This window comes from Mirounga angustirostris, unplaced genomic scaffold, assembly GCF_029215605.1.
Source record: "Mirounga angustirostris isolate CCGP_5_RB_7025 unplaced genomic scaffold, mMirAng1.0.hap1 SCAF_8, whole genome shotgun sequence".
In the NCBI taxonomy this organism is placed as follows: Eukaryota; Metazoa; Chordata; class Mammalia; order Carnivora; family Phocidae; genus Mirounga; species Mirounga angustirostris.
The window spans coordinates 10265235-10276620 of NW_026991716.1; the positions used below are offsets into that span (position 1 = coordinate 10265235).

The window sequence follows — 11386 nt, forward strand, 5'->3', positions numbered from 1 at the left end:
GATTCATTTATTTGGAAGTGCAGGGGGGGAGGGGCAGAAGGAGAGCGAGAGAATCAAACTCCCCACTGAGTGTGAACCCCCACGCAGGGCTCCATCCCACGACCCTGAGATCATAACCTGAGCTGAAATCAGGAGCCGGGCACTCAACCAACTTGAGCCACCCAGGCGCTCTGTAATTGATTTTTTACATATTATGTGCCGTCTTTGGGAGAATATGGACTGTTTAAAAAGTCTCAGGATGGGAGATATACTGTATATAGATTATTTTAGAGTAATTGTTTTTAGCATTTTCTAAAAATGCTTGTATTTTAAATAATAGATCTGCTGACCCTCTGTGCCCTGCAAACAGTGATTTATGAAATGCCCTGCCCTGCCTAAGTTGCAGACATGAATGCACCAGCAGGTGCACTCAGTGTTTTCATGGCGGGCAGGACAAAACAAGAAAAGTGTATAATAGTCTACTTGGATGGTTGTGGAAAGAAAAATACAAAGCTTTTCAAAGCTTTATTACCTACCTGTGGCAAGCTGGAGATTGGGTTCTCTAAAGGGTTAATGGTGTGGGGACCACAGAAGGTTGCCTGAAAGATGTGAGAGAGACTGTCACAAAAAGGGAGTTTCTGGGCAAAAGAACGAAGGGACAAATAAAAACATGACCCACAGAAGAAGTAGTCCAAATAAAGTTTTCCCATTCTCCACTATAGTGCATACCTGTCATTGTTTCTGTGAATAAGGAAGAGCAATTTAGAAGTGTTCATGCTAACATGTATATGTATGTGTATGGCACACTTTCTTTGAAGGTTTAAAAAAAAAAAAGTCTTCTGACCTCTTTTAAAAAAATAAAAATGGTCTTTCATCCTGACAGCTCTGACTTTCCTCACTTCTTATCTGATGTGCTTTTTTTCTTACCAAGCGTTACATTACAAATTCGCCAGAGTGGCTAAGTTGATGGGGACAGGATAGAATTCCATATACATGCCTTAAAGCTTAAAGTCACTCTGCTGGGTTGCAACAAAGAATCACATCCCAGTTTTGTTCATTGTGTGTCGCTTTAATGTGTGAACTGAAAAGGTATCTCTAAAAATCCGTGATCCCTAGCCACTGGGTCTTAACAGAAATTTGTTTCAATATTGGTGTTAACTCTAGGAGCTAGAAGGAATATAAGGGAAGTATTTAGCAATAAGATAGACCATGAAATAGTAACATTTATATTGAAATAACCATAAAATAATACTTTCTCACTACAAACAAACTCAGGAAGCACAGGAAAGTCTAAAGAAGAAACACAGAAGTGGCCAAATCCTATCACTAGAGAGAATGACTACTAATTCTGTGTTGTGTTTTCCTGTTTGCTCCCACGCTCGTATGTTGCAGATGCGTGTATGTTTCTGGAAAGCTGAGATCAATCACAAGACAGTATTGTATCTTTTCTGTCTGTCTTTGGTGTTTCATCAGCCCTTCCCTCATGTCACTAAGAATTCTTTAAAAACAAGATTTTTTAATAGCTGCATCATGTCCTACCATATGGCTGTACCATGATTATCTAATCTTTCCCCTGTGATTAGACCCATTCAGCAAATACAAGTATTCTTGAAAGTCCTGGAGGAAGATGGACGGATAATTAAAGGCAGTCCTGTTCCCAGGAAGCGTAGGCTCTCCGGGCAGAGACTGCACGTGGAACGTTACTCCACTGTGTCGTAGCCTGCATTAGGGGTGCATGCAGGCCCCTCACACCATGAGGGAGGAGGGCACTGCTCAGGGAGAGCAGGTGGGGAGAGAAGAGAAGACAATCAAGGATGGCACCCTGAAACACGTTTTTCAAATTGAGAAACATTAAAATGTCCAGATTCCCGTCACCAGCCATACATCCCCAGCTCATTATTCTGCAGGTGCTCAAGACATTGAAGACACCATTCCGCTCTCCACCAAATCCCTCACCCCTGAGAAACCACACACACACACACACACACACACACACACACACGGCATGAGTGACAAAGTCAGAGAGCTGGTCAGATCCGGTGCTGGAAGACAAGATGGCCCGGGGGAGAGCAAAGCTGCAGACATCACCACAGCCCAGGGCAGGGTCCAAGGAATCACAGGCTGGCCCGAAACTCACACCTGACCAGTGCAAGAGGGATTCGGGTTGGCAAAGGGCATTCTCGCTCTTGGGGGCTCACGAGCCCGTCCTGAAGCTCCTGCTGTCTTTGCTCCCCTTTTCAAAGGTTGTGCATCTCCTCCCTGATTGAGATGCTTCTTTTCTATGGGCTTTCCCCTCTTCCTTTCTTTAAAGTCACTGTCAGGTACAGACTGGGATGTAATGGCGTCATTGGAATCATTCTGGGATTCCTTCGAAACTGCAGGAAAGTGGCATATCTTGCCACACTTGCAAAACCAGGGGTCCGTGTGCCTGAGCAAATAACTCGCCCCTCGGATTCCTCAGCCTCACCTTTGCTGTAACCACCCTGAGCTGGGTCTCAGTTTCCCTTCCCCTGCCAGGTGGTACTTGGCACACAGGTCAGCCACTGACCGCAAGTCCTGTTCTTCAAATCTTTTTGCCCCCACACCCCTCAGCGCTTGTTCTAGGCAGAAGCAGGAAGGCACGGGGAGGCTATTCCAGAACATTCTAAGTGAGGCATGTTGGAGGGAAGCATAGAGGAAATCCACGGAGATCATCATAGGAAGTTCCAAATGTTGGAGCCAGACTCAGGGCATTCCTTTTATTAATCAACGTGTGTATGTATGTATGAAGATTAGACTCGATAAGGTATTTGAGAAACCTATCAAAATTGACTCTAGAGATAAGCAAATGCTTAGCACAGTTCCTGGATAAATGCTACTTCAAAAAAAAAGTATTTATTTATTTGAGAGAGACAGTGTGAGAGAGAGAACAAGCAAGAGTGGGGAGGAGGGGCAGAGGGAGAGGGAGAAGCAGGCTTCCCGCTGAGCAAGGACCCTGACATGGGGCTCGATCCCAGGACCCCGCGATCATGACCTGAGCAGAAGGCAGACGCTTAACGACTGAGCCACTCAGGTGCCCCTAAATGCTACTTTCTACACAATGCTTCCTATAACACTAGACAATCATGATCGAGAAGGTACAGCATCTGGGTTGAACGCTTGTAAGTTGTATCCTTTTAAGTATTCATCCAATCATCCATCTATAAAACGTTTGTTGGGCTTCTCCCGTGTCTTGGGTGTGTGGTAGGCTGGGGACATGGTGTCTCGGAACTCCAGATGTGGTTCCTGCTCTCCCAGGACTTTATCTTTTCCAGAGATAAGAGCAAAAGAAAGAGGGGATGAAGATAAAGAGTAATTTGGGGATTGTTCAGAAAGGAAAATTGGACTCTGTATGTTTTGGTAAAACAGGAAAAGGACAGGTGGGGAGGGAGGGAATGGCTGGGATAGGTAGACAGGAACCCTGGAAGAGTTTGTATTTCTTTCCACAGAGAGGCAGCAAACTATGAAGAAAATGATGTCTAAGGACGCCCGGCTAGAACGTGCAGATCCTCAACAATGAGGCTCAAACATACACGTTTTTAGTTCGGAAGACTTGTGTAATCGAGAAAACCTGAACCCCTGATCAAACACCACAAACTTAGATTTCCATACTTTAAATTTAGCACTAGGGTCTTGGTCTGCGTGCGTGCCACGATGTTTTCCAGAACCACTGTGCTGTCTAACCACATGTGGCAGAGCAAATACTGCTAAACATTCTCAAATAGCTCGGATTTATTGACGCTTTTTCTGGTTTGCCTCGCGGACCACCTCCGCCTCTTGGTGCAGTACTACCGGTTACCCAGTAGGGGGCAGCAAAGGATAAGAAGAAGCGGGTAGGATTCCCAGGGGGGCCTGAGTCACCCTGAAGGGACCGGTCTGTTGAAGATTGGCCATAGTCAACAATGAGCTGGGGTCTTCGGGTATATCTAAAAACAGTGTTAGAGCAGAGACAAGTTAGAAGAAAGTCCCGGCTCAATGAAATCAGCCTGGAAAGCATCTCGGGAAGGCAACATATTAGAGCACAGACTTTGTCTATCTGTACTGTTCCATGCAGTGGCCACCAGCCCACATGTGGAAACTGAGCATTTGAGGTGGGGTCTGTCTGAATTAGGATGTGCTGTGAGTGTAAAATACACCCTAGATTTTACTTAGTACTAAAAAACGGCTGTAAGACTTCGTTAATAATTTTTATAGTGATTACATCTCTAAATGATAATATTTGGGGGTTAAATAAAATATGCATCAAATTAATTTCACTAGTTTCTCTTTTACTTTTTAAAAGGTGGTTCCTGGAAATTTTTTTTTTTAAGATTTTATTTATTTATTTGAGAGAGAAAGAGAGAGCACATGAGAGGGGGTGAGGGTCAGAGGGAGAAGCAGACTCCCCGCCGAGCAGGGAGCCCGATGCGGGGCTCGATCCCGGGACTCCAGGATCATGACCTGAGCCGAAGGCAGTCGCTTAACCAACTGAGCCACCCAGGCGCCCGGTTCCTGGAAATTTTAATATTATAAATGTGGCTTTTGTATTTCTTTCCTTTTTTCAGAGAGAGCGAGCGAGAGAGAAAACAAGCACGAGGGACAGAGGGAGAGAGAGAATCTTAAGGAGGCTGCACGCCTAGCAGGGACCTGACTCGGGGCTCGATTTCATGATTTCATGACCCTGGGATCATGACCTGAGCCAAAATTAAGAGGTGAACACTTAACCGACTGAGCCACCCAGGTGCCCCTCTTGTATTTCTATTAGACAACACTAGTTCTAAAAATATTCTATTTTTGGTGTCCTGAATGTATTTCTTCCCTTTTTTTTTTGGTTTGTTTTTGCTTTTTTTAGTACACTCCACCCCCAACATGGGGCTGGAACTCAGGACTCTGAGATCAAGAGTTGCATGCTCTACCGACTGAGCCAGCCAGGCTCCCCCTGAATGTATATATTTTTAATTTTTTATTTATTAAAAGATTTTATTTATTTATCAGAGGGAGAGAGAGAGAGCAAGGGAGCGCACAAGCAGGGGGAGTGGCAGGCAGAGGTAGAAGCAGACTCCCCACTGAGCAGGGAGCCTGATGCAGGACTCGATCCCAGGATCCTGGGATCATGACCTGAGTTGAAGGCAGACGCTTAACCAACTGAGCCACCCAGGCACCCCTGAATGTTTTTCTTGACTCAAAGATTACTTCAGGAACTAATTTCTATTTGATGTGATTTTAGTTACATTAAAGCTCCCTTGGGGTACAAATCCCGCTTTCTCAGAAGTCTAGCAAATAAGAGGATGAAGGTCATAATATGATTTAAATGAGGGATGTGATCTGGTACATGGTCTTGTAAAAACAATGTCCATGTAAGGCATTATGGGGAGGGATGGGGAAGACTCCTAAAAATGAGAAATTGTAGCATCACAATGGATTCCTGAGAGAGCTCATGTCATCTCCTGTTTGCAGACCTTCAAACACATGGTACATTGTCTCTGTTTTCAGCCTTGACTGAAGCTGGAAGACTTGAGCCTGGTGCTGAGTTGAAGGGGTTTAGGGCAGTGGTTTTCAAACGTGGCTGCCCATTATAATCACCTGGGGAGCTCTAACAAACTCCAGCTGCCGAGACCACACTCTGAACCAATGAAACCTCCAGATGAAACCCAGGTATTCACCATGTGCCAAGTTTACCAAGCTTGAGAACCTCTGGGACAGTTAGGGTGGGCTCTGCAAACTGCCTGACTTCAAACCCCAGCCCAGTCACTTCCCAGCCAGGTGACCCTGGCCAAGATACTTAGCCTCTGTGAACTCTTAACCTCTCTACTGCAGAAAAGGGGTGAGGAAAATAATAAACCCTTAGAGGATTGTCCTGAGCTTTAAATGAGCTAATCTATGTCAACCACTTAAAGGAAGGCAGGCACGGATTAAGTCCCCTAGCAATTATGATCACCAGCTTTCTTATTTCATATTCCTCTGGAAGACATTCCCAGCCATTGCTCCGCCATCTGACACTCATTCACCTCGAGGGTTTCTTCTAGTGTCCTGTATCATTGCTTGGTTCATACACGAATTCATTTTTACAAGAATTCACTAAGCAGCTCCTTTACTACAGGTGTGATGGAAGACAACAGGCACACCTGCCTGACCCCCTCGGTTTTTAACTTCCCTCACTGGTCTGCGTTTCCTAGGGAGATCATAAGCGTCGTGAGCTGTGAGACCACGCTTGGTGCCTGGCGCGCCCTAGCCCCCAGCGCCCGGCACCCAGCGCCCAGCGCCGCGGATTGGGAACTGCGGGGACCACAGGTGGAAGGAAGACTGTTCTAGTTCTTGCTTTGCCACTTACAGCCTGGGTAACCGGGGGCAACCTGCTCGTGCTTCAGTAGCTGTGCTTCCTCGCGCGTCAAGTGAGGTGACCCACCCATGACTGTCGCGAAGGTCGCGGGTCTGCCCGCGCGCTGTGGATACAGCCTGTAAGCGAGGGTCCACTCCCGGGCCCTCCGGAGTCAGTGCCGCGCGCGCCCACCAGGGGACAGCAGGCCGCGCCGCCCAGCGGCTGCGCGCGGGACCCGCGACGTCAGGCCCAGCGCCCCGCCCCGTGACCGTGACCGTGACCGAGCGCCGCGCCCGGGCGCGTCCGGCCCGCGGACCCGCGGCGCAGCGGGAACGCCGGCGGCCGCGCGATGGGGGCCGAGGCGTCGGGGAGCGGGCCGGCGCTGCAGGAGCTCGTGCGCGAGGCCGAGATCAGCCTGCTCGAGTGCAAGGTGTGCTTTGAGAGGTTCGGCCACCGGCAGCAGCGGCGCCCGCGCAACCTGCCCTGCGGCCACGTGGTGTGCCTGGCCTGCGTGGCCGCCCTGGCGCACCCGCGGACGCTGGCCCTCGAGTGCCCCTTCTGCCGCCGAGCCTGCCGGGGCTGCGACACCAGCGACTGCCTGCCGGTGCTTCACCTCCTGGAGCTCCTGGGCTCGGCGCTGCGCCCAGCCCCCGCCGCGCCCCGCGCCGCCCCCTGCGCCCCCGGGGCCCTCACCTGCCACCGCGCTTTCGGAGGCTGGGGGACCCTGGTCAACCCCACGGGGCTGGCGCTGTGTCCCAAGACGGGGCGGGTCGTGGTGGTGCACGACGGCAGGAGGCGGGTCAAGATCTTTGACTCCGGGGGAGGATGTGCTCATCAGTTTGGAGAGAAGGGGGAGGCTGCTCAGGACATTAGGTACCCACTCGATGTCACCGTCACCAACGACTGCCATGTGGTTGTCACCGACGCCGGCGACCGTTCCATCAAAGTGTTTGATTTTTTTGGCCAGATCAAGCTTGTCATTGGAGGCCAGTTCTCCTTACCTTGGGGCGTGGAGACCACCCCGCAGAATGGGGTCGTGGTAACTGATGCGGAGGCAGGGTCGCTGCACCTGCTGGAAGTCGACTTTCCCGAAGGGGTCCTCCAGAGGACGGAAAGGTTGCAAGTTCATCTGTGCAGTCCCCGAGGGGTGGCCGTGTCTTGGCTCACGGGGGCCATTGCGGTCCTCGAGCACCCTCTGGGGCTGGGGACTGGGGCCGGCAGCACCACGGTGAAGGTGTTCAGCCCAAGTATGCAGCTGATCGGCCAGGTGGATAGCTTTGGGCTGAGCCTCTTTTTTCCTTCCAGGATAACTGCCTCAGCCGTGACCTTTGATCACCAGGGGAATGTGATTGTTGCAGATACTTCTAGTCAGGCTGTCCTATGCCTAGGAAAACCTGAGGAATTTCCGGCTCTGAAGCCCATCATCACCCACGGTCTCTCCCATCCTGTGGCACTGACCTTCACCAAGGAGAATGCTCTTCTTGTGCTGGACAGTGCAGCCCATTCTATAAAAGTCTACAAAGCTGACTGGGGGTAAAGGGGTGCGGTGGGGGTTCTGGGGTCTGCAGTCAAAAGCCCTGGAAGGCCACTAATGAATTGTTTAACCTTGGATCAATTAACCTCCTCTCTCCAACAGGGATAATTATAACTGCCTGGCAAACTTACAGAGCTTGAGGTAATTATTAAAGAATAATAATCTACCATTTATTGAGTATGTGCACCCTGTGCTGAGAAATTTGCCAATATTAGCTCAGTGTATTCTTACACCTGTACCCAGGAAGGTAATGTCTGTGATTAATCCCATTTTAGAGATGAGGAAAACGGAGACCCCGAGAGTTCAAGTGACGTTCCCAAGGTCACATTTACTTACTGTGACAGTCACAACGGGAACGCAACTCGGACTCCCCAACCCCTTGCTCTTAAATAAGTTAACAGATGTGAAAAAACCAACATGTGACTGTACATTGTTACTCGGTGTACTCTGTTTACTGGTCGCTGTTTCTTCTGGTTGGATGGGCAGAGAAAGGAGACTTTAGAGTGTTCAAGAGAAAATCAGGGTTGTGTGATGGGCGTGGGCAAGAGTGTCATTCAACTTGCAGCTCCTTCGATGGGGCCTTAGATGGAGGAACTGTGGGTCCTGAGTTACTTGACTAAGGAAAACAGTTGAACTGCCTGTGGAAAAGGTAAAGGTGTCTGTTAGGATCTGTGTCTCCTCCACCACAGGCACTCAGGAAACACTAGTTGGATGGTGCAGAAAAGCCTGTGTGGGGATAAGTTCGGAACCACCGCAGACCATTCCACACTCACACCCTCGTGCGAGAGGCCTGGAAGGCAGGCCTGTCCCATGTGTGCGTTCCTAGAGAGAGAAGTCCGCACAGTCGGCTCAGGGCAGGATGAGTTTGCCTGCCTCTTCATAACCAGTGGTGACCTGAAGCACTTTTGCGGTGGGCCTTTTCTCTGTGCCCCATAAATTTATCCCATTGCACACACTGCGTTCTCAATAACCAGTTCCCTTGATGCTAAGCCAGGCCCCTGGGAAACCCGTGAATACTTCTCGAATTGATACAAAGCTCTGACCAAGATAAGGCCTCCTCTTTAACGTTGCAGCCGATTGAGCGAATAGGGGGAAACTTCAGGTGAAGTGGCCGGTTCTCTATAAACGGTGTTCTTAGCGAATGTCAACATCTCCGAGTTTAGGGTTGCTCGAATAGTACCAAACCACGGGCACATCAGAAGCAGGAGCAAAATAAATTTTTTTTTCTCGGGGAGAACATAGTGGTTTTGAGAGGTAAGAGTTTGCTTTAGCTAATAGCTGATGTTTTATCAACAATAGGTTTCTGTTGTACAAACAGGTTTGATAGATATAACGGACGCACTGAAGATAGCCCCCAAATTAGGAGTAAGCTGTGTTCCAGAGGGTTAAGTTTGTCCTTTGGAGCTAAAAGAGAGACCGTGGTCCGTGCCGGGCCCCAAAAACCCATTGTGCTTTCACTGCTTCCCTCATGTCACGCTAGGATTGCAGGGACCTGGGACCACCACTTGTAAATGCATTCCAAATAGAGATTCTGGGGACAACCTCGTTCCCCCCACCCTTCGAAGCCAAGTTAGGTCAGTGACCTCACAGGTATTCTCATCTGTGTAGCAAGAAAAGGTGCCTCAGGCAGAGATGTAGGTTCAGACTTGGTCATTTGCAGGTGGGACAACTGTGACTGTTAAAAAGTTTTCCTCAGGAACAACGACATTTTAATGGCCTCAGGGTCAGCCAATTCAAGGGACTGTCTCCTATTTGCAGTTATGAATGGCATCATCTTTGACTAGAGAGCTGGGCTTAGGTCTTTTTAAGACAGCACTGGTAGGACAGGAAGAGAATATGCAGCACGTGTAGAGGTATGCGGCCCAGGTGTGACTTGTTACCGTGTCATGACCCAACCAAAAGGATGGGGTGTTGTGAGTCCTTGAGAGGATGTGAGAGCGAATCAGAGAGATGAGAGTGAGTGACCTTGCTTACTACCTCTACCTGTAGATAAGCAGACTTGGGAGTGGGTAGGACAGGATACACAACAGAAAGACAAAAAGCTCCTCCCAGGAATGGTATCATGAAGGAGCAGGGCTTCCCCGGGGAAGACACAAAGCTTCTGGTGCTGGTCTCCAAGCATGCATCTGCTGAGGGAACAGGCTCAGTGACCTGCATGGCACACGCCATGAGGTATACTCCATATACCTCAGAAAAATGAGGAGAACCACACTGGTGAGTGCAGATTTAATTATCCTTACCTCTGCCACAGGACGGAGAAATGCATACTGGTGGTCAATCCTCCACCAATGGAGATACGCTACGGAGGTGTATCATGGTGACTAGGAGAGGAACTCTTTTCTTGAAGGATATGTAGAAAATATGAGAGGAAGACGGCCACAACTCACCACAACTACCATACTGAACTGTCATGGCATCCGCTGTGCCCCTCCCCCAGCCCTGCTGATGAGCCTGACCTTCTCCAGCAGTAGCTGATTGGATAGGAGTGCATCCCTAACTACAGCCTATCCATCAACATCCCACCAAATGTACTAACTGGACCAGAAAACTGGCCTATGAATTGGCCTGGGACGAACAGGTTTTCCCAAAAAGGGGCAAGGAGATCTGATTAGAATTTTGTCCCTGAAGTTGTACATTGAGAAATATGGAGCAAATCAGGCAGATGGCAGCCTGGGAGGATGCTGAGCACATACCAAGTTGGGGGGGAGTGCAGAGCTACAGTGAGGTCACACAGGTAGAACCAGGACTAGAACCTGGATCTTTCTTTAGTCCATATTGACCCCTCTCAAAGGTCAGGGGCTAGGGCTACACACATGCATGTGGGCCCTAGCACTCGCTCTTTTACTGGTAAAGTTCTTATGTTCTTTACAAATAGAACCTTTTGTCCCAAATTTCCTTTAAGTCGGCTTGTATTTCTTTTTATTTTTTTTTATTTTATTTTTTTTATTTATTTTATTTTATTTTTTTAATTTATTTGAGACAGAGAGAATGAGAGAGAGAGAGCATGAGAGGGAGGAGGGTCAGAGGGAGACGCAGACTCCCCACCGAGCAGGGAGCCCGATGCGGGACTCGATCCCAGGACTCCAGGATCATGACCTGAGCCGAAGGCAGTCGCTTAACCGACTGAGCCACCCAGGCGCCCTCTTTTTATTTTTTTTCTTAGATTTTATTTACTTGAGAAAGACAGAAATAGTGACAGAGAGCACAAGCGGGGAGGAGAGAGCCCGACACAGGGCTCGATTCCAGGACCCTGAGATCAGGACTGGCGCCAAAGACAGACGCTTAACCGACTGAGCCACCCAGGCGGCCCTGTTTCTTTCTCAAATAGCACCCAGGTTTGTATGCACACTGGCCCAAGAAAACACCATGGTATTTCCAAATTACCAATGAGACCATGACCGGGAGGTCCAGCTCTTTATCATTGCATGGTAGGCCCCTGAATCCAGAGTCATGAGGCTCTGCCCCAAAGGGGCCACATAGCTTCATTGCGTTTCATGGTCACCAAATAGTTCATGGTCCCTGTTACAAAAAGGACCCTTTGGTTCCAAGGCAGCATG

The 11386-nt window shown here is 49.0% G+C and overlaps 1 protein-coding gene across 1 annotated transcript; it reads left to right on the forward strand.

Annotated features, from left to right (window-relative positions):
- Positions 1 to 6571: 6571 nt before the first annotated feature.
- NHLRC1 (NHL repeat containing E3 ubiquitin protein ligase 1) lies at positions 6572 to 8265 on the forward strand. Its single transcript, XM_045865947.3, has one exon. It carries the CDS (start codon positions 6645 to 6647, stop codon positions 7830 to 7832), a length of 1188 nt encoding a protein of 395 aa, XP_045721903.1. The 5' UTR covers positions 6572 to 6644; the 3' UTR covers positions 7833 to 8265.
- The last annotated feature ends 3121 nt before the right edge of the window (positions 8266 to 11386 follow it).